This window comes from Ranitomeya imitator, chromosome 3 (assembly GCF_032444005.1).
Source record: "Ranitomeya imitator isolate aRanImi1 chromosome 3, aRanImi1.pri, whole genome shotgun sequence".
In the NCBI taxonomy this organism is placed as follows: domain Eukaryota; kingdom Metazoa; phylum Chordata; class Amphibia; order Anura; family Dendrobatidae; genus Ranitomeya; species Ranitomeya imitator.
This window is the reverse complement of record NC_091284.1, coordinates 682,299,185-682,323,549: the sequence shown is the minus strand read 5'-3', so window position 1 is coordinate 682,323,549 and position 24,365 is coordinate 682,299,185. Positions and strand designations below refer to the sequence as shown.

At 44.6% G+C, this 24,365-nt stretch overlaps 1 protein-coding gene across 1 annotated transcript in view; it reads right to left on the bottom strand.

Moving 5' to 3' along the window:
* Positions 1–24,365, bottom strand: part of GDF11 (growth differentiation factor 11) — a 543,270-nt gene that overhangs the window by 7,303 nt on the left and 511,602 nt on the right. The window contains exon 2 of the mRNA XM_069758432.1: positions 10,658–11,031. Coding sequence (XP_069614533.1) covers positions 10,658–11,031 — 374 coding nt within the window. The remainder of the gene's footprint in view (positions 1–10,657; positions 11,032–24,365) is intronic.

The window sequence follows — 24,365 nt, the reverse complement described above, 5'->3', positions numbered from 1 at the left end:
ATTTATTTCACTGCTTCAATACAAAAAGTGAAACTCATATATTATAGAGAGTCATTACAAACAGAGTGATCTATTTCTAGTGTTTATTTCTGTTAATGTTGATGATTATGGCTTACAGACAATAAAAAAAAACCATTATCTCAGTAAATTAGAATAATTAACAAAAAACACTTGCAAAGGCTTCTTAAGTGTTTAAAAAGGTCCATTAGTCTATTTCAGTAGGCTCCACGATCATGGGGAAGACTGCTGACTCGACAGATTTCCAGAAGGCAGTCATTGACACACTCCACAAGGAGGGTAAGCCACAAAAGGCCATTGCTAAAGAAGCTCGCTGTTCACAGAGTGCTGCATCCAGGCATATTAATGGAAAGTTGAGTGGAAGGAAAAAGTGTGGTAGAAAAAGGTGCACAAGCAACCGGGATAACCGCAGCCTTGAAAGGATTGTTAAAAAAAGGCCATTCAAAAAATTGGGGGAGATTCACAAGGAGCGGACTGCTGCTAGAGTCATTGCTTCAAGAGCCACAACACACAGACGTATCCAGGACATGGGCTACAAGTGTCACATTTCTTGTATCAAGCCACTCATGATGACCAATAGACAACACCAGTAGAGTCTTACCTGGGCCAAAGAGAAGAGAAAAAGAACTGGATTATTGCCCAGTGGTCGAAGGTGTTGTTTTCAGATGAAAGAAAATTTTGCATTACATTTGGAAATCAAGGTCCCAGAGTCTGGAGGAAGAGTGGAGAGGCCACAATCCAAGCTGCTTGAGGTCTAGTGTAAATCTTTCACAATTTGTGATGGCTTGGGGAGCCATGTCATCTGCTGGGGTAGGTCCACTGTTTTATCAAGACCAAAGTGAGTGCAGCCATCTACCAGCAAATTTTAGAGCACTTCATTTTTTCCTGTGCCAACAAGCTTTTTGGAGATGGAAATGTCACTCTCCAGCAGGACTTGACACCTGTCCACACTGCGAAAAGTACCAATACCTGGTTTAAAAACAACAGTGTGTTTGGAAAATAACAAAAAATGGAGTTCCATACAAAATAGTAAAATCAATTACAAAATATTTTATTGCACAAATAATTTCCAATTAATACAAAATATATATAAAGAAAAAGGAGACCCTAGTAAAAAACACCCAAATTCCAGGCATGGAGATGAATATTCATAATATCACCATGGTATTAATGAACAGCACCAATACTAGTGCAAGGAAGTATGGTGTAAGCCCATATATAGCTGGCATAATTAGTATAATGATACAATATGAACCACCATTCAACCATAGTAAATAGCAAAAATTTCCATACTGACCAAGTGTCACCAACACGGGAAGGAAAGAGAGACAAATAAGGTGCATACAAGGTGCATATTAGCAAAGTTCCTTACCCATGGTGAAAGTAACCAAGTTCCTGGGACCCTGGATAAACCCCCTAACGCGCGTTTCACGTAGGCTTTCTCAAAGAGGGAATGCCAGCAAACTTTCCTAACCTTAACCCCACAGAGAATCTATGGGGTATTGTCAAGAGGAAGATGAGACACCAGACCCAACAATGCAGACGAACTGAAGGCTGCTATCAAAGCAACCTAGGCTTCCATAACACCTCAGCAGTGCCACAGGCTGATCGGCTCCATGCCACTCCGCATTGATGCAGTAGTTGATACAAAAGGAGCCCTGACCAAGTATTTAGTGCATTTACTGAACATAAATTTCAGTAGGCCAACATTTCGGATATTAAAATTATTTTTCAAGCTGGTGTTATAAAGTACCGTATATACTCGAGTATAAGCCGACCCGAGTATAAGCCGACCCCCCTAATTTTGCCACAAAAAACTGGGAAAACTTATTGACTCGAGTATAAGCCTAGGGTGGAAATGCAGCATTTACCGGTGAATTTCAAAAATAAAAATAGATCATTATTTCCCCATAGCTGTGCCATATAGTGCTCTGCACCGTTCATATTTCCCCATAGGTGTGAACCATATAGTGCTCTGCACCGTTCATTGTGCCCCCTAGCTGTGCCATATACGGTGCTCTGCACCGTTCATTGTGCCCCATAGATGTGCCATATACGGTGCTCTGCACCGTTCACTGTGCCCCATAGCTGTGCCATATACGGTGCTCTGCACCGTTCACTGTGCCCCATAGCTGTGCTGTGCCATATACGGTGCTCTGCACCGTTCACTGTGCCCCATACATAGCTGTGCTGTGCCATATACGGTGCTCTGCACCGTTCACTGTGCCCCATAGCTGTGCTGTGCCATATACGGTGCTCTGCACCGTTCACTGTGCCCCATAGCTGTGCTGTGCCATATACGGTGCTCTGCACCGTTCACTGTGCCCCATAGCTGTGCTGTGCCATATACGGTGCTCTGCACCGTTCACTGTGCCCCATAGCTGTGCTGTGCCATATACGGTGCTCTGCACCGTTCACTGTGCCCCATAGCTGTGCTGTGCCATATACGGTGCTCTGCACCGTTCACTGTGCCCCATAGCTGTGCTGTGCCATATACGGTGCTCTGCACCGTTCACTGTGCCCCATAGCTGTGCTGTGCCATATACGGTGCTCTGCACCGTTCACTGTGCCCCATAGCTGTGATGTGCCATATACGGTGCTCTGCACCGTTCACTGTGCCCCATAGCTGTGCTGTGCCATATACGGTGCTCTGCACCGTTCACTGTGCCCCATAGCTGTGCTGTGCCATATACGGTGCTCTGCACCGTTCACTGTGCCCCATAGTTGTGCTGTGCCATATACGGTGCTCTGCACCGTTCACTGTGCCCCATAGCTGTGCTGTGCCATATACGGTGCTCTGCACCGTTCACTGTGCCCCATAGCTGTGCTGTGCCATATACGGTGCTCTGCACCGTTCACTGTGCCCCATAGATGTTCCACATAAATTTGTGCCGCCGCAATAAAGAAAAAAAAACACATACTCACCTCCCTTGATTGCAGCTCCCGGCGTCTCGTTCCGGCGCCTCCATCTTCCCGGCGTCTCTGCTCTGACTGATCAGACAGAGGGCGCCGCGCACACTGTATGCGTCATCGCGCCCTCTGCCTGAACAGTCAGAGAGCAGAGACGCCGGGAAGATGGAGGCGCCGGCCGGGAAGATGGAGCGGCGCCCGGCGGCTGGAACGTGGACAGGTGAATATAACATACTCACCTAGTCCTGGCGATCCTCGCGCTGTCCCCTCCTGTCTTCGGTGCCGCAGCTTCTTTCTCTATCAGCGGTCACCGGCACCGCTGATTAGAGAAATGAATAAGCGGCTCCGCCCCTATGGGAGGTGGAGCCGCTTATTCATTTCTGTAATGAGCGGTCCCACGTGACCGCTGAAGAGAGGAAGAAACTGCAGCGCCGAAGCCCGTGGGACGGCAGGGACAGCGCGAGGATCGCTGGGACTAGGTAAGTATACCTCAGCGCCCTCACCCCCTCACCCGCCGACCCCACCGCTACCGTGACTCGAGTATAAGCCGAGGGGGGCACTTTCAGCCCAAAAATTTGGGCTGAAAATCTCGGCTTATACTCGAGTATATACGGTAATCTAATTTACTGAGATAATGACTTTTAGGATTTCATTGGCTGTAAGCCATAATCATCAACATTAACAGAAATAAACACTTGAAATAGATCACTCTGTTTGTAATGACTCAATATAATACAGTATATGACTTTCACTTTTTGAACTATAATAAATTAACTTTTTGATGATTGTTGTGAATTCTGTGGCAGAGCTCCCTCCTGTGGTCACAAGTGGTACTTCGGCTGATTCTCTCTATGAGCTTCCGTTGGTGGAGGAAAGTGGTACTGCGGCTTCTGAGTTTCCTTCCTCAGGTGATGTGGTGAAGTCGTTAGGTGCTGCTCTATTTAACTCCACCTAGTGCTTTGATCCTGGCTTCCAGTCAAAGTTCTAGTATTGGACTTGCTTCCTCCTGGATCGTTCCTGTGGCCTGCTGCTCTGCATAGCTAAGTTCCGCTTTTGTTATTTTTGTTTGCTGTTTTTTCTGTCCAGCTTGCTTTTTTGGTTTTTTCTTGCTTGCTGGAAGCTCTGGGATGCAGAGGGTGTACCTCCGTACCGTTAGTCGGTACGGAGGGTCTTTTTGCCTTCTTTGCGTGGTTGTTTGTAGGGTTTTGTGTTGACCGCAAAGTTACCTTTCCTATCCTCGCTCTGTTCAGAAAGTCGGGCCTCACTTTGCTAAATCTATTTCATCTCTGCGTTTGTCTTTTCATCTTACTCACAGTCATTATATGTGGGGGGCTGCCTTTTCCTTTGGGGTATTTCTCTGAGGCAAGGTAGGCTAATTTTCTATCTTCAGGCTAGCTAGTTTCTCAGGCTGTGCCGAGTTGCATAGGGAGCGTTAGGCGCAATCCACGGCTGCCTTTAGTGTGGTTGGAGAGGATTAGGGATTGCGGTCAGCAGAGTTCCCACGTCTCAGAGCTCGTTCTATGTTTTTGGGTTATTGTCAGGTCACTGTATGTGCTCTGACTTCTATGTCCATTGTGGTACTGAATTACCTAATCATAACAGTACTGGAAGCCATAAGTACTAATGATTCTCAATAGAGGGAAAAAAGAAGTTCTGAGACCATTTTTTTTTCTCTGCACTGTGTTTTGCCTTTTTTTTCCCCTAGACATTTGGGTGGTTCAGGACACAGGTGTAGCGATGGACATTAAAGGTCTGTCTTCATGTGTGGATCAGCTCACGGCAAGAGTACAAAATATTCAAGACTTTGTGGTTCAGAATTCTATGTTGGAACCAAGAATTCCTATTCCTGATTTGTTTTTTGGAGATAGAACTAAATTTCTGAGTTTCAAAAATAGTTGTAAACTATTTCTGGCTTTGAAACCTCGCTCCTCTGGTGACCCAGTTCAACAAGTTAGGATCATAATTTCTTTTTTACGTGGCGACCCTCAGGACTGGGCATTTTCTCTTGCGCCAGGAGATCCTGCATTGTGTAATATTGATGCGTTTTTCCTGGCGCTCGGATTGCTGTACGATGAACCTAATTCAGTGGATCAGGCAGAGAAAAATTTGCTGGCTCTGTGTCAGGGTCAGGATGAGATAGAGGTATATTGTCAGAAATTTAGAAAGTGGTCCGTACTCACTCAATGGAATGAAGGTGCGCTCGCAGCTATTTTCAGAAAGGGTCTCTCTGAAGCCCTTAAGGATGTCATGGTGGGATTTCCTATGCCTGCTGGTCTGAATGAGTCTATGTCTTTGGCCATTCAGATCGGTCGACGCTTGCGTGAGCGTAAATCTGTGCACCATTTGGCGTTATTATCTGAGCATAAACCTGAGCTTATGCAGTGCGATAGGACTTTGACCAGAGTTGAACGGCAAGAACACAGACGTCAGTATGGGCTGTGTTTCTACTGTGGTGATTCACTCATGCTATCTCTGATTGTCCTAAGCGCACTAAGCGGTTCGCTAGGTCTGCCACCATTGGTACGGTACAGTCAAAATTTCTTTTGTCCGTTACCTTGATCTGCTCTTTGTCATCTTATTCTGTCATGGCATTTGTGGATTCAGGCGCTGCCCTGAATTTGATGGACTTGGAGTATGCTAGGCGATGTGGGTTTTTCTTGGAGCCCTTGCAGTGTCCTATTCCATTGAGAGGAATTGATGCTACGCCTTTGGCCAAGAATAAGCCTCAGTACTGGACCCAGCTGACCATGTGCATGGCTCCTGCACATCAGGAGGTTATTCGCTTTCTGGTGTTGCATAATCTGCATGATGTGGTCGTGTTGGGGTTGCCATGGCTACAAGTCCATAATCCAGTATTAGATTGGAAATCCATGTCTGTGTCCAGCTGGGGTTGTCAGGGGGTACATGCTGATGTCCCATTTCTGTCTATTTCGTCATCCACCCCTTCTGAGGTCCCAGAGTTCTTGTCTGATTACCGGGATGTATTTGATGAGCCCAAGTCCGATACCCTACCTCCGCATAGGGATTGTGATTGTGCTATCGATTTGATTCCTGGTAGTAAATTCCCCAAAAGGTCGACTGTTTAATTTATCTGTGCCTGAGCACGCCGCTATGCGGAGTTACGTGAAGGAGTCCTTGGAGAAGGGGCACATTCGCCCGTCATCGTTGCCATTAGGAGCGAGGTTCTTTTTTGTGGCCAAGAAGGATGGTTCGCTGAGACCTTGTATAGATTACCGCCTTCTAAATAAGATCACGGTTAAATTTCAGTACCCCTTGCCGCTGTTATCTGATTTGTTTGCTCGGATTAAGTGGGCTAGTTGGTTCACCAAGATAGATCTTCGTGGTGCGTATAATCTTGTGCGTATTAAGCGAGGCGATGAATGGAAAACTGCATTTAATACGCCCGAGGGCCATTTTGAGTACCTAGTAATGCCATTCGGACTTGCCAATGCTCCATCAGTGTTTCAGTCCTTTATGCATGACATCTTCCGAGAATACCTGGATAAATTCCTGATTGTATACTTGGATGATATTTTGGTCTTCTCGAATGATTGGGAATCTCATGTGAAGCAGGTCAGAACGGTGTTTCAGGTCCTGCGTGCTAATTCTTTGTTTGTGAAGGGATCAAAGTGTCTCTTTGGTGTTCAGAAGATTTCATTTTTGGGGTTCATTTTTTCCCCTTCTACTATCGAGATGGACCCTGTTAAGGTCCAAGCCATCCATGATTGGACTCAGCCGACATCTCTGAAAAGTCTGCAAAAGTTCCTGGGCTTTTCTAATTTTTATCGTCGCTTCATCTGCAATTTTTCTAGTATTGCTAAACCATTGACCGATTTGACCAAGAAGGATGCTGATGTGGTCAATTGGTCTTCTGCTGCTGTGGAAGCTTTTCATGAGTTGAAGCATTGTTTTTCTTCTGCCCCTGTGTTGTGTCAACCAGATGTTTCACTTCCATTCCAGGTCGAGGTTGATGCTTCTGAGATTGGAGCGGGGGCTGTTTTGTCGCAGAGAAGTTCTGATTGCTCGGTGATGAAACCACCTTCTTTTCCAGGAAGTTTTCGCCTGCTGAGCGAAATTATGATGTTGGCAATCGAGAGTTGCTGGCCATGAAGTGGGCATTCGAGGAGTGGCGTCATTGGCTTGAAGGAGCTAAGCATCGCGTGGTGGTCTTGACTGATCATAAGAACTTGACTTATCTCGAGTCTGCCAAGCGGTTGAATCCTAGACAGGCTCGTTGGTCGCTGTTTTTTGCCCGTTTTGAATTTGTGGTTTCGTACCTTCCGGGCTCTAAAAATGTGAAGGCGGATGCCCTGTCTAGGAGTTTTGTGCCCGACTCTCCGGTTTTATCTGAGCCGGCGGGTATTCTCAAAGAGGGAGTAATTGTGTCTGCCATCTCCCCTGATTTGCGGCGGGTGCTGCAAAAATTTCAGGCTAATAAACCTGATCATTGCCCAGCAGAGAAACTGTTTGTCCCTGATAGGTGGACGAATAAAGTTATCTCTGAGGTTCATTGTTCGGTGTTGGCTGGTCATCCTGGAATCTTTGGTACCAGAGAGTTAGTGGCTAGATCCTTTTGGTGGCCATCTCTGTCGCGGGATGTGCGTTCTTTTGTGCAGTCCTGTGGGATTTGTGCTCGGGCTAAGCCCTGCTGTTCTCGTGCCAGTGGGTTGCTTTTGCCCTTGCCGGTCCCGAAGAGGCCTTGGACACATATCTCTATGGATTATATTTCAGATCTTCCCGTCTCTCAAAAAATGTCAGTCATTTGGGTGGTATGTGATCGCTTCTCTAAGATGGTCCATTTGGTACCCTTGTCTAAATTACCTTCCTCCTCTGATTTGGTGCCATTGTTCTTCCAGCATGTGGTTCGTTTACATGGCATTCCAGAGAATATCGTTTCTGACAGAGGTTCCCAGTTTGTTTCGAGGTTTTGGCGAGCTTTTTGTGCTAGGATGGGCATTGACTTGTCTTTTTCCTCGGCTTTCCATCCTCAGACCAATGGCCAGACCGAACGAACCAATCAGACCTTGGAAACATATCTGAGATGCTTTGTTTCTGCTGATCAGGATGACTGGGTGTCCTTTTTGCCTTTGGCTGAGTTCGCCCTTAATAATCGGGCCAGCTCGGCTACCTTGGTTTCGCCGTTTTTCTGCAACTCTGGGTTCCATCCTCGTTTCTCTTCAGGGCAGGTTGAGTCTTCGGACTGTCCTGGTGTGGATACTGTCTTGGACAGGTTGCAGCAGATTTGGACTCATGTAGTGGACAATTTGACCTTGTCCCAGGAGAAGGCTCAACGTTTTGCTAATCGCAGACGCTGTGTGGGTCCCCGACTTCGTGTTGGGGATTTGGTTTGGTTGTCTTCTCGTCATATTCCTATGAAGGTTTCCTCTCCTAAGTTTAAACCTCGTTTCATTGGTCCGTATAGGATTTCTGAGGTTCTTAATCCTGTGTCTTTTCGTTTGACCCTTCCAGATTCTTTTTCCATCCATAACGTATTCCATAGGTCATTGTTGCGGAGATACGTGGCACCTATGGTTCCATCTGTTAATCCTCCTGCTCCGGTTTTGGTGGAGGGGGAGTTGGAGTATATTGTGGAGAAGATTTTGGATTCTCGTGTTTCAAGACGGAAACTCCAGTATCTGGTTAAGTGGAAGGGTTATGCTCAGGAAGATAATTCCTGGATCTTTGCCTCTGATGTCCATGCTCCCGATCTTGTTCGTGCCTTTCATATGGCTCATCCTGGTCGTCCTGGGGGCTCTGGTGAGGGTTCGGTGACCCCTCCTCAAGGGGGGGTACTGTTGTGAATTCTGTGGCAGAGCTCCTTCCTGTGGTCACAAGTGGTACTTCGGCTGATTCTCTCTATGAGCTTCCGTTGGTGGAGGAAAGTGGTACTGCGGCTTCTGAGTTTCCTTCCTCAGGTGATGTGGTGAAGTCGTTAGGTGCTGCTCTATTTAACTCCACCTAGTGCTTTGATCCTGGCTTCCAGTCAATGTTCTAGTATTGGACTTGCTTCCTCCTGGATCGTTCCTGCGGCCTGCTGCTCTGCATAGCTAAGTTCCGCTTTTGTTATTTTTGTTTGCTGTTTTTTTCTGTCCAGCTTGCTTTCATGTTTTTTTCTTGCTTGCTGGAAGCTCTGGGACGCAGAGGGTGTACCTCCGTACCGTTAGTCGGTACGGAGGGTCTTTTTGCCCCCTTTGCGTGGTTGTTTGTAGGGTTTTGTGTTGACCGCAAAGTTACCTTTCCTATCCTCGCTCTGTTCAGAAAGTCGGGCCTCACTTTGCTAAATCTATTTCATCTCTGCGTTTGTCTTTTCATCTTACTCACAGTCATTATATGTGGGGGGCTGCCTTTTCCTTTGGGGTATTTCTCTGAGGCAAGGTAGGCTTATTTTCTATCTTCAGGCTAGCTAGTTTCTCAGGCTGTGCCGAGTTGCATAGGGAGCGTTAGGCGCAATCCACGGCTGCCTTTAGTGTGGTTGGAGAGGATTAGGTTTTGCGGTCAGCAGAGTTCCCACGTCTCAGAGCTCGTTCTATGTTTTTGGGTTATTGTCAGGTCACTGTATGTGCTCTGACTTCTATGTCCATTGTGGTACTGAATTACCTAATCATAACAGATGATATACTAATTTTGTGAGAAGTACCTGTAGTCCTTAATGACATTGGCTGGTTGGGATGGTTGTCCTGCTGCAGACACCTACTTTATGGTATTGCATGATGGATAACATGTATTTATCGGCATTGAGGACCACATTAATCCTGGCCAAATTGCACACTTGCAAGGAACCTCCACCGAGCTTCACTATTGCCTGTAGACACTAATTATGGTACTACTCTTTAGACCTTCTGTGAATAAACTGCCTTCTTTTACAGCCAAATAGTTCACATTTTGTCTCATCCGTCCAGAACACTTACTGCCATTTTATTTTTCTACACCCCAGTTCCTATGGTTTCATGCATAGTTGAGTTGCTTGGCTTTGTTTCCATGTCGAAGGTATGACTTTTTGATCACAATTCCTCAATGAATACAACTTCTTGCCATATTTCTCCAAACAGTAGATGTAGTAGTTTGTTCCCAATGGTTGCTGCAATTCTGTACTGATGGACATCTTATTATTTCAATGGTATAACTGCCTTGTGTCTTGTTGCTGTGCTCAGTCTTGCTATGGTGTATGACCTGTGATATGAAAGTGTCTTCCACAACATCACCTTTATAGTAGAGTTTTGCTGTTCCGCACCCAGTTTTGTTTCGCACACAAGTGTTTCTGTTTCCGTTAATGACCATGTTTCACCTACATATGAAAATGATGCCCATGTTCATCTTTTTTTTGTGCAACTGGTTACGCATACACCTGATAATAATCTTACAAAATCCCTGACTTTGCAAGTATACCTAGAAGAAATGGTTCTATTTTGAAGGCTAAGGATGGTCACACCAAATATTGAATTGATTTACACATGAATTTTGTTCATTCACTTAGCAATTTGCTAATTGATAAACTATTAACACTTCTATTATTTTTAAAACATACTTATTTTGCAGTAAATTTTCCACTCCAGCCTATAGTTTTTGTACTGTATCGTATAACTGTGAATACACAGTTTGTTGTTTTGTAGAATTGACCGTGTTGTGATTTAAGGGGTTCTTTGTAGGTTAATAAATGCAGTTATATCATATGGATGTAATTAAACAGTTAAACTGAAATTATATATTCATTTATGGAAAATATACCCACCAGGCCTTCTGCTCCAGGTCCAAGAGAAGTGACAGCGAGATCATTTCCATTAGGGTCAAATGCATTAATCTCAATACCCCAGTTGTTATGTGGCTGCTTGAACCAGTTTTGTAACACATGCTTAAAGTCAATACTTTGCCAATGGCCTGTACGTGAATGCAAGTCAATCTTCAGAGATCTAATGCGAATGTGTTTGCTGCTTTCTTCGGTTATAGGCTTCAGGCGCAGGATCTGCAGGTAGACTGTGGAGGTGTGCTGCACAGGACGCAGATAAACCCATAATTGGGCTTTTACTACCTTGGTGAACATAATTTTGGGGCTGAAGTTAAAGTAGCAGCAGTGAGGGTTCCCTTCCAATCTCACAACTGGGTCAGCTGTAAAAGGAATAGAAAGAATAGTCATGAGTGAAAGTTAGGAATGCTGCCACTTTAGAAATTGTAAAAAACATTTACATTTCGTTCTTTGACTTTCAACACAAGTTTGTTTTCCTCTAAAGGAATCACACTGAAAAAGTGGTATTTTAAGAGATCTCAAACCATCCTAACAATGTAAATTTATAAAGAGGTGTTATTGCTTATATCATCCTTAAACTTTTGGCTTACTTAAGGGGGTTGCCCCCTTTCAGGAAACTCTGATCCTGGGGTGAAGTTTGTTTGCTATAAAAAGACAAACCATGGTTTACTCCCCATCTCTAAGTCCAGCATTGAGCCTTCCCTGCTGGTCCTGTTATCTGGTATTGACTGTGCCAGCCAATCAATAAGCTCAGTGGCTGTGAGTGGAGTGTTCCAGCTACATAAAGTCAGCACCACAGCCAATATTGGGAGCACCGCCAAAGACTGGATCCTGAGATGGTGAGTAAAGTGCAATTTCCTTTTTAAGAAGAAACTGTGCCTGGGGTCCAAGATTTTCTTTTTTACTTTTACCAAATTTAATACCCATCCTTTGTAACAATATTTGAGAGTTCCCATCTGACCCTCTTATCCTCCTTAAAATCCAAAGAGAGAAGAGATCGTAGCAGCAGTGTGATCAGGAATTAGTCACTGGAAACTTCAGTCAATGATCAGCTTTCAACTTTTGGGAAAGTTCAAATTTAAAGAAGTACTCCTCCTCCCATCTAAATGTTTATCCTCTTAATATATTGCAGTCATCATATTATATGGCACTGCGCACTTACAATTGCTTATTTTGCCTTTCTACCCAATTAATTCTTCTCTTTTTTGTTAGGTTAATGACATCAATTGATCAAAAACAGACTAGCTGAATCCTTCTAAGCTCTATGTAGAAACAGAAAGTCTATTTTCCCTACATAAATCTTGACTGTAAAAGTAAGGAGTTGAATGAGTCATGCAGGGAAAAGAGACTTCCTTATTCTACATAGAGCAGAGAAAAGAGAAGAATTAGCTTGGTAGAAAGGGAAAATGAGCAATTGTAAGTACACAGCGTTATATAATAAGATGATTGCAATATATTAAGAGGATAAAAACTTTGACGGACGTGCTTCTTTAACCCCTTCATGACCCAGCCTATTTTGACCTTAAAGACCTTGCCGTTTTTTGCAATTCTGACCAGTGTCCCTTTTTGAGGTAATAACTCAGGAACGCTTCAATGGATCCTAGCGGTTCTGAGATTGTTTTTTCGTGACATATTGGGCTTCGTGTTAGTGGTAAATTTAGGTCAATAAATTCTGTGTTTATTTGTGATAAAAACGGAAATTTGGCGAAAATTTTGAAAATTTCGCAATTTTCACATTTTGAATTTTTATTCTGTTAAACCAGAGAGTTATGTGACACAAAATCGTTAATAAATTACATTTCCCACATGTCTACTTTACATCAGCACAATTTTGGAAACAAAATTTTTTTTTGCTAGGAAGTTATAAGGGTTAAAATTTGACCAGCGATTTCTCATTCTTACAACGAAATTTACAAAACCATTTTTTTGAGGGACCACCTCACATTTGAAGTCAGTTTGAGGGGTCTATATGGCTGAAAATACCCAAAAGTGACACCATTCTAAAAACTGCACCCCTCAAGGTGCACAAAACCACATTCAAGAAGTTTATTAACTCTTCAGGTGCTTCACAGCAGCAGAAGCAACATGGAAGGAAAAAATGAACATTTAACTTTTTAGTTCCCAATGGTAAAAGGAGAAACTGAACAACGAAAGTTGTTGTCCAATTTGTCCTGAGTACACAGATACCTCATATGTGGGGGTAAACCACTGTTTGGGCGCACGGCAGGGCTTGGAAGGGAAGGAGCGCCATTTGACTTTTTGAATGAAAAATTGGCTGCACTCTTTAGCGGACACCATGTCACGTTTGGAGAGACCCTGTGTGCCTAAACATTGGAGCTCCCCCACAAGTGACCCCATTTTGGAAACTAGACGCCCCAAGGAACTTATCTAGATGCATAGTGAGCCCTTTAAACCCCCAGGTGCTTCACAAATTGATCCCTAAAAATGCCTTTTGACTTTTTGAATGGAAAATTAGCTCAAAATGTTAGCGGACACCATGTCGCGTTTGGAGAGCCCCTGTGTGCCTAAACATTGGAGCTCCCCCACAAGTGACCCCATTTTGGAAACTAGACCCCCCCCAAGGAACTTATCTAGATGCATACTGAGCACTTTAAACCCCCAGGTGCTTCACAGAAGCTTATAATGCAGAGCCATGAAAATCAAAAATAATTTTTCTTTTCTCAAAAATGATTTTTTAGCCTGGAATTTCCTATTTTGCCAATGGTAATAGGAGAAATAGGACCACAAATGTTGTTGTCCAGTCTGTCCTGAGTACGCAGATACCCCATATGTGGGGGTAAACCACTGTTTGGGCGCACGGCAGGGCTCAGAAGGGAAGGCACGCCATTTGGCTTTTTAAATGGAAAATTAGCTCCAATCATTAGCGGACACCATGTCGCGTTTGGAGAGCCCCTGTGTGCCTAAACATTGGAGATCCCCCACAAATGACCCCATTTTGGAAACTAGACCCCGAAAGGAACTTATCTAGATGTGAGGTGAGCACTTTGATCCCCCAAATGCTTCACAGAAGTTCATAACACAGAGCAGTGAAAATAATAAATACGTTTTCTTTCCTCAAAAATAATTTTTTAGCCCAGAATTTTTTATTTTCCCAAGGGTTACAGGAGAAATTGGACCACAAATGTTGTTGTCCAGTTTCTCCTGAGTACGCTGATACCCCATGTGTTGGGGTAAACCACTGTTTGGGCACACGTGGGGGCTCAGAAGGGAAGTAGTGACTTTTGAAATGCAGACTTTGATGGAATGGTCTGCGGGCGTCACGTTGCGTTTGCAGAGCCCCTGGTGTGCCTAAACAGTAGAAACCCCCCACAAGTGACCCCATTTTGGAAACTAGACCCCCCAAGGAACTTATCTAGATGTGAGGTGAGAACTTTGAACCCCCAAGTGCTTCACAGAAGTTTATAACGCAGAGCCGTGAAAATAATAAATACGTTTTCTTTCCTCAAAAATAATATTTTAACCCAGAATTTTTTATTTTCCCAAGGGTTACAGGAGATATTGGACCACAAAAGTTGTTGTCCAGTTTCTCCTGAGTAAGCTGATACCCCATGTGTGGGGGTAAACCACTGTTTGGGCACACGTCGGGGCTCAGAAGGGAAGTAGTGACTTTTGAAATGCAGACTTTGATGGAATAGTCTGCGGGCGCCACGTTGCGTTTGCAGAGCCCCTGGTGTGCCTAAACAGTAGAAACCCCCCACAAGTGACCCCATTTTGGAAACTAGACCCCCAAAGGAACTTATCTAGATATGTGGTGAGCACTTTAAACCCCCAAGTGCTTTACAGAAGTTTATAACGCAGAGCCGTGAAAATAATAAATACGTTTTCTTTCCTCAAAAATAATTATTTAGCCCAGAATTTTTTATTTTCCCAAGGGTTACAGGAGAAATTGGACCCCAAAAGTTGTTGTCCAGTTTCTCCTGAGTACGCTGATACCCCATATGTGGGGGTAAACCACTGTTTGGGCACACGTCGGGGCTCAGAAGGGAAGTAGTGACTTTTGAAATGCAGACTTTGATGGAATGGTCTGCGGGCGTCACGTTGCGTTTGCAGAGCCCCTGGTGTGCCTAAACAGTAGAAACCCGCCACAAGTGACCCCATTTTGGAAACTAGACCCCCCAAGGAACTTATCTAGATATGTGGTGAGCACTTTGAACCCCCAAGTGCTTCACAGACGTTTACAATGCAGAGCCGTGAAAATAAAAAATCATTTTTCTTTCCTCAAAAATGATGTTTTAGCAACCAATTTTTTATTTTCTCAAGGGTAACAGGAGAAATTGGACCCCAATAATTGTTGCACAGTTTGTCCTGAGTATGCTGGTAACCCATATGTGGGGGTAAACCACTGTTTGGGCGCACGTCGGGGCTCGGAAGTGAGGGAGCACCATTTGACCTTTTGAATACAAGATTGGCTGGAATCAATGGTGGCGCCATGTTGCGTTTGGAGACCCCCTGATGTGCCTAAACAGTGGAAACCCCTCAATTCTAACTCCAACACACCCCTAATCCTTATCCCAACTGTAGCCGTAACCCTAATTACAACCCTAACCCCAACACACCCCTAACCACAACCCTAACCCCAACACACCCCTAACCCTAACCACAACCCTAATTCCAACCCTAACTCTAAGGCTATGTGCCAACGTTGCGGATTCGTATGAGATTTTTCAGCACCATTTTTGAAAAATCCGCTGGTAAAAGGCACTGCGTTTTACCTGCGGATTTACCGCGGATTGCCAGTGTTTTTTGTGCGGATTTCACCTGCGGATTCCTATTGAGGAACAGGTGTAAAACGCAGCGGAATCCGCACAAAGAATTGACATGCTGCGGAAAATACAACGCAGCGTTTCCGCGTGGTATTTTCCGCACCATGGGCACAGCGGATTTGGTTTTCCATATGTTTACATGGTACTGTAAACCTGATGGAACACTGCAGCGAATCCGCAGCGGCCAATCCACTGCGGATCCGCAGCCAAATCCGCACCGTGTGCACATAGCCTAATTCTAAAGGTATGTGCACATGCTGCGGAAAACGCTGCGGAAAACGCTGCGGATCCGCAGCAGTTTCCCATGAGTTTACAGTTCAATGCAAACCTATGGGAAACAAAAATCGCTGTACACATGCTGCAGAAAAACTGCACGGAAACGCAGTGGTTTACATTCCGCAGCATGTCACTTCTTTCTGCGGATTCCGCAGCGGTTTTTCAACTGCTCCAATAGAAAATCGCAGTTGTAAAACCACAGTGAAATGCGCAGAAAAACCGCGGTAAATCTGCGATAAATCCACAGCGGTTTAGCACTGCGGATTTATCAAATCCTCTGCGGAAAAATCCGCAGAGGACCAGAATACATGTGCACATTGCTAACCCTAACCCTACCCCTAACCCTACCCCTAACCCTACCCCTAACCCTACCCCTAACCCTACCCCTAACCCTAGTTCTTACCCCAACATTAGTGGAACAAAAAAAAAAAAAATTCTTTATTTTTTTTTTATTGTCCCTACTTATGGGGGTGACAAAGGGGAAGGGGGTCATTTACTATTTTTTTATTTTGATAATAATAATAATCTTTATTTTTATATAGCGCTAACATATTCCGCAGCGCTTTACAGTTTGCACACATTATCATCGCTGTCCCCGATGGGGCTCACAATCTAAATTCCCTATTAGAAGAAGAATCCAATTTCACCTGTCAGAAGTGTAGACTAGTGGCCCTTTTAGAAGAAAAGGTGCGGGGTCTGGAAGAAAGAATAGCAACTTTGAAACTCATCAAAGAGAATGAAGACTTTCTAGACAGAACAGAAGCATCTCTACTGGTCACAGAAGGTGCAAAAAGTGTCAGAGAACCTCCAAAAGCAGATGAGTGGAAGCATGTGACCAAAAGAAGCAAGAAGACCATGGAGAAATCACCAACCACACAACTGAAGAACCGATATCAAATCTTTGTAGAGGATGAAGATGGCACACCTAAGAATGAAGCAATACCAGCAAGCAAAAAAGAAAAGGGCACACAGCAACAAGTGACAGCAAAAAGTACAGCCAAGAAGCAACGAAGAGTGGTGGTGGTGGGAGACTCACTACTGAGAGGCACCGAAGCAGCCATCTGCAGACCGGACATAACTGCAAGAGAAGTATGCTGCCTTCCAGGTGCGATGATCAAGGATGTGACCGATAGGATACCAAAGCTCTTCAGCTCCAAGGACGTCCACCCATTTCTTCTGATACATGTTGGCACCAATGACACGGCAAGGAAGGACCTACCGACAATCTGCAAGGACTTTGAAGAGTTGGGGAAGAAAGTAAAGGAACTGGATGCACAGGTAGTTTTTTCTTCTATCCTTCCAGTAGACGGGCATGGCACCAGGAGATGGAACAGGATCCTTGATGCAAACAACTGGCTAAGACGATGGTGCAGACAACAAGGATTTGGATTCCTGGACCACGGTGTGAATTACTGGTATGATGGACTCCTCGCCAGAGACGGACTACACCTCAACAAACCTGGGAAACACACATTCGCCAGAAGACTCGCTACACTCATCAGGAGGGCGTTAAACTAGAAGAAGAGGGGACGGGAAGAAAAACATTAGACTCGAACAAAGACGACCCAGGAAAACATACTCAGAAGGGAGGTAAGAACATTTCTAAAACAATCCACAGTGAGGAGATTGGAACAAAACAAAATCCTCTAAACTGCATGCTCGCAAACGCCAGAAGCCTGACAAACAAGATGGAAGAACTAGAAGCAGAAATATCTACAGGTAACTTTGACATAGTGGGAATAACCGAGACATGGTTAGATGAAAGCTATGACTGGGCAGTTAACTTACAGGGTTACAGTCTGTTTAGAAAGGATCGTAAAAATCGGAGAGGAGGAGGGGTTTGTCTCTATGTAAAGTCTTGTCTAAAGTCCACTTTAAGGGAGGATATTAGCGAAGGGAATGAGGATGTCGAGTCCATATGGGTTGAAATTCATGGAGGGAAAAATGGTAACAAAATTCTCATTGGGGTCTGTTACAAACCCCCAAATATAACAGAAAGCATGGAAAGTCTACTTCTAAAGCAGATAGATGAAGCTGCAACCCATAATGAGGTCCTGGTTATGGGGGACTTTAACTACCCGGATATTAACTGGGAAACAGAAACCTGTGAAACCCATAAAGGCAACAGGTTTCTGCTAATAACCAAGAAAAATTATCTTTCACAATTGGTGCAGAATCCAACCAGAGGAGCAGCACTTTTAGACCTAATACTATCTAATAGACCTGACAGAATAACAAATCTGCAGGTGGTTGGGCATTTAGGAAATAGCGACCACAATATTGTGCAGTTTCACCTGTCTTTCACTAGGGGGACTTGTCAGGGAGTCACAAAAACATTGAACTTTAGGAAGGCAAAGTTTGAACAGCTTAGAGATGCCCTTAATCTGGTAGACTGGGACAATATCCTCAGAAATGAGAATACAGATAATAAATGGGAAATGTTTAAGAACATCCTAAATAGGCAGTGTAAGCGGTTTATACCTTGTGGGAATAAAAGGACTAGAAATAGGAAAAACCCAATGTGGCTAAACAAAGAAGTAAGACAGGCAATTAACAGTAAAAAGAAAGCATTTGCACTACTAAAGCAGGATGGCACCATTGAAGCTCTAAAAAACTATAGGGAGAAAAATACTTTATCTAAAAAACTAATTAAAGCTGCCAAAAAGGAAACAGAGAAGCACATTGCTAAGGAGAGTAAAACTAATCCCAAACTGTTCTTCAACTATATCAATAGTAAAAGAATAAAAACTGAAAATGTAGGCCCCTTAAAAAATAGTGAGGAAAGAATGGTTGTAGATGACGAGGAAAAAGCTAACATATTAAACACCTTCTTCTCCACGGTATTCACGGTGGAAAATGAAATGCTAGGTGAAATCCCAAGAAACAATGAAAACCCTATATTAAGGGTCACCAATCTAACCCAAGAAGAGGTGCGAAACCGGCTAAATAAGATTAAAATAGATAAATCTCCGGGTCCGGATGGCATACACCCACGAGTACTAAAAGAACTAAGTAATGTAATAGATAAACCATTATTTCTTATTTTTAGTGACTCTATAGCGACAGGGTCTGTTCCGCAGGACTGGCGCATAGCAAATGTGGTGCCAATATTCAAAAAGGGCTCTAAAAGTGAACCTGGAAATTATAGGCCAGTAAGTCTAACCTCTATTGTTGGTAAAATATTTGAAGGGTTTCTGAGGGATGTTATTCTGGATTATCTCAATGAGAATAACTGTTTAACTCCATATCAGCATGGGTTTATGAGAAATCGCTCCTGTCAAACCAATCTAATCAGTTTTTATGAAGAGGTAAGCTATAGACTGGACCACGGTGAGTCATTGGACGTGGTATATCTCGATTTTTCCAAAGCGTTTGATACCGTGCCGCACAAGAGGTTGCTACACAAAATGAGAATGCTTGGTCTGGGGGAAAATGTGTGTAAATGGGTTAGTAACTGGCTTAGTGATAGAAAGCAGAGGGTGGTTATAAATGGTATAGTCTCTAACTGGGTCGCTGTGACCAGTGGGGTACCGCAGGGGTCAGTATTGGGACCTGTTCTCTTCAACATATTCATTAATGATCTGGTAGAAGGTTTACACAGTAAAATATCGATATTTGCAGATGATACAAAACTATGTAAAGCAGTTAATACAAGAGAAGATAGTATTCTGCTACAGATGGATCTGGATAAGTTGGAAACTTGGGCTGAAAGGTGGCAGATGAGGTTTAACAATGATAAATGTAAGGTTATACACATGGGAAGAGGGAATCAATATCACCATTACACACTGAACGGGAAACCACTGGGTAAATCTGACAGGGAGAAGGACTTGGGGATCCTAGTTAATGATAAACTTACCTGGAGCAGCCAGTGCCAGGCAGCAGCTGCCAAGGCAAACAGGATCATGGGGTGCATTAAAAGAGGTCTGGATACACATGATGAGAGCATTATACTGCCTCTGTACAAATCCCTAGTTAGACCGCACATGGAGTACTGTGTCCAGTTTTGGGCACCGGTGCTCAGGAAGGATATAATGGAACTAGAGAGAGTACAAAGGAGGGCAACAAAATTAATAAAGGGGATGGGAGAACTACAATACCCAGATAGATTAGCGAAATTAGGATTATTTAGTCTAGAAAAAAGACGACTGAGGGGCGATCTAATAACCATGTATAAGTATATAAGGGGACAATACAAATATCTCGCTGAGGATCTGTTTATACCAAGGAAGGTGACGGGCACAAGGGGGCATTCTTTGCGTCTGGAGGAGAGAAGGTTTTTCCACCAACATAGAAGAGGATTCTTTACTGTTAGGGCAGTGAGAATCTGGAATTGCTTGCCTGAGGAGGTGGTGATGGCGAACTCAGTCGAGGGGTTCAAGAGAGGCCTGGATGTCTTCCTGGAGCAGAACAATATTGTATCATACAATTATTAGGTTCTGTAGAAGGACGTAGATCTGGGTATTTATTATGATGGAATATAGGCTGAACTGGATGGACAAATGTCTTTTTTCGGCCTTACTAACTATGTTACTATGTTACTATGTAGTATGTCTTTGGAATGTGGGAGGAAACCGGAGTGCCCGGAGGAAACCCACGCAAACACGGAGAGAACATACAAACTCTTTGCAGATGTTGTCCTGGGTGGGATTAGAACCCAGGACCCCAGCGCTGCAAGGCTGAAGTGCTAACCACTGCGCCAAGGTTATAGGTTATATCTCAGTGATCAAAACTCCCTTTGGAACGAATCTGCCGGCCGGCAGATTCGGCGGGCGCACTGCACATGCGCCCGCCATTTTGGAAGATAGCGGCGCCCAGGAAAGAAGACGGACGGACGCCGGGAGGCCGGGTAAGTATAAGGGGGGGAGATCAGGGCACGGGGGGGGGGCGACGGAGCACGGGGGGGTGGATCGGAACACGGGGGGGTGGATTGGAGCACGGGGGGGTGGATCGGAACACGGGGTGGGGGATTGGAGCACGGGGTGGGGGATCGCTGTGCGGGGGGGTGGATCGGAGCATGGGGGGATCGCTGTGCGGGGGGGGGATCGCAGTGCGGGGGGGTTTGATTGGAGCACGGGGGGTGTGATTGCAGCACGGGGGGAGCGGACAGGAGGACGGGGGAGCGGAGCACAGGACGGAGGGGAGCGGACCATAGATCGGGGGGCTGGGGGGGCGATCAGTGGGGTGGGGTGGGTGCACATAAGTGTTTCCAGCCATGGCCGATGATATTGCAGCATTGGCCATGGCTGGATTGTAATATTTCACCATTTTTTTAGGTGAAATATTACAAATCGCTCTGATTGGCAGTTTCACTTTCAACAGCCAATCAGAGCGATCGTAGCCACGGGGGGGGTGAAGCCACCCCCCCTGGGCTAAACTACCACTCCCCCTGTCCCTGCAGGCCGGGTGAAATGGGAGTTAACCCTTTCACCCGATCTGCAGGGACGCGATCTTTCTGTGACACAGCATATGTGTCACAGGTCGGATTGGCACCGACTTTCATGACGCATACGCTGTGTCACAGGTCGGGAAGGGGTTAATGTAATTTCCATACTTATCCCCATTAAACTCCAAGAGTGACAAACATTATTCACAAAAGAAATGCTTCTCAAACTATGTAAACTATTCTGTTGGTAATGCAAAGTGTCCAGCTGTCACTAACATTAGAGAAGAAAGTACTTTGTAGAAATCTGATTTTTATCCAACACATGTATTAGATGAAAAGTAGTTTACTTATAACTATTACATACATAATTAATTTTCAATTCCAGGGGGAGACATATGTTTCATATTTTGCTTTTTTCAATTAGGAAAAATAAATTAAAATTGCATCACGACATAATGAATCAAACAAAGAAACATAGCAATTAGAGCATTTCATATTGTCCATAGAGTAGATAGTAACTATCCTTTTTTTCATCCTATCATCAGCCCACATCCCCACAATGGGATTGCAGGATGCCAATGGGATGGATGTCTTGGCAGTCCTAATGAAGACCCCCAGGTCCTCCATTTTAGTACATCTAGAAAGCTCTGCCACGGGCAGCGAATAAAAAGAGAATGCATATAGGTTAAGTTTTTATTGTATCATTGATTGTAGGTTTAAGGCTCCTAGTGGGACTAAACATAAATGTAAATGAAAGCTTAAAAAAAATCACAAGAATCTTGAAAAAATATATAATACTAGATGGTAGCCCGATTCTAATGCATCGGGTATTCTAGAATATGTAAGTAGTTTATTTATGAAGATTTTAGAATAATACATTGAATACACAGGATTTGGCCGGCCGTGACCAATTAGCGAAGCGTGGTTCAACTCCAGTGCCAATTCGTGCCCGGACTGCGCCTGTCACTGATTGTTCGCGGCCGGCCAAGTAGTATATAGCACAGCCACATGGTATATAACAGCCCACGTAGTAAATAGCGCAGCCACGTAGTATATAGCAGAGCCACGTAGTATATAGCACAGCCACGTAGTATATAGCACAGCTCACGGAGTATATAGCAGAGCCATGTAGTATATAGCACAGCCACATAGTATATAACACAGCCCACGGAGTATATTGCACAGCCACATAGTATAGAGCACAGCCCACGGAGTGTATAACAGCCCACATAGCATACAACACAGCTCACGTAGTATATAACAGCCCAAGTGTTATGATCTGGTGGTTTAGGAACAACATGAGACAAGCTCTGAAGGAGGTGGTATCTGTACTGACCGCAAACCCTGAACCTAGCAGCGCAACTAAAAATAGCCGTGGGATGCTCCTGTCGCTCCCTAGGCACCTCGTCACAGCCTAAGATCTAACTTCCCCTAAAGATGGAAACAGGAAACCTATCTTGCCTCAGAGAAAGGAAAGATAGCCCCCCACAAATATTGACGGTGAGAGGAGGGGAAAATAACATACGCAGAAATTAAATCAGATTTTAGCATATGAGGCCAGTCTAGCTTGATAGATAGGACAGGAAAGGATACTGTGTGGTCAGTATTAAAACTCTACAAAAATCCACGCAGAGTTTACTAAAAATCTCCACACCTGACTAAAGGTGTGGAGGGTAAATCTGCTTCCCAGAGCTTCCAGCAAGACAAAATTAATTCATACTGATAACGCTGGATAAACATAGAAAACACAGAACGGATAAGTCCACAAACTGTGAACAGAAAAGAGCAAGCAAAAACTTAGCTTAGCTGAACTGGTCAGGATAACAGGGAAATCCAAAAGAGATGTGAATCCAGCCAGGAACCATTTACAAGTGGCACCAGCTGAAGGACAGAGCAGACATAAATAGCAGAGCAGAGACGATCAGTGGAAGCAGCTGAAGACAGCTAACTCGAAGGAGCAGCCACACCACTAGAAACCACAAGAGGGAGCCCAAGAGCAGAACTCACAAAAGTGCCACTTACAACCACCGGAGGGAGCCCAAGAGCGGAATTCACAACACCCAAGCACGCAGTATATAACACAGCCCATGTAGTGTATAACACAGGCCACGTAGTGTATAACACAGGCCATGTAGTGTATAGCACAGCCCAAGTAGTACATTGCACAGCCCACGTAGTACATTGGACAGCCTATGTAGTATATAGCACAGCCCACGCAGTATATTGCACAGCCCACGCAGTATATTGCACAGCCCACGCAGTATATTGCACAGCCCACGCAGTATATTGCAAAGCCCGCGCAGTATATTGCACAGCCCACGTAGTATATTGCACAGCCCGCGTAGTATATTGCAAAGCCCGCGCAGTATATTGCAAAGCCCGCGCAGTATATTGCCCAGCCCGCGTAGTACATTGCACAGCCCACATAGTACATTGCACAGCCCACATAGTATAATGCCCAGCCCACGTAGTATATTGCACAGCCCACGTAGTATATTGCACAGCCCACATAGTATATAGCAATTTGGGCATCATATCCCTGTTAAAAAAAAATAATTAAAATAAAAAATAGTTATATACTCACCTTCCGTTGGCCCCCAGATCCAGGAAGCGTTTACCGACGCTCCTTGCGTGCTCCGGTCTCAAGAGTGCATTGCGATCTTGTGAGATGATGACGTCATCATCTCGCGAGATCGCAATGCATGGAGCGGTCACCGGCGCATCGCTAGGAGCGGTAAAGGCATGTTCTGGATCCGAGAGGCCGACGGATGGTGAGGATATAATGATTTTTTTATTATTATTATTTTTAACATTAGATCTTTTTACTATTGATGCTGCATACGCATCATCAATATTAAAAAGTTGGTCACACAGGGTTAATAGCAGCGTTAATGGAGTGCGTTACACCGCGGCATAACGCGGTCCGTTAGCGCTGCCATTAACCCTGTGTGAGTGCTGACTGGAGGAGAGTATGGAGCGGGCACTGACTGCGGGGAGGAAGGAGTGGCCATGTTGCCGCCGGACAGTGCCCGTCGTTGATTGGTCGTGGCAATGATCGTGGGCATTTTGCCACGACCAATCAGCGACTTGGATTTCCATGACAGACAGAGGCCGCAACCAATGAATATCTGTGACATACAGACAGACAGAAAGACAGACGGAAGTGACCCTTAGACAATTATATCTACTATATAAAGCTGAATGTGTGTATGTGTGTGTGTGTGTATGTGTGTGTGTGTGTATGTCCGGG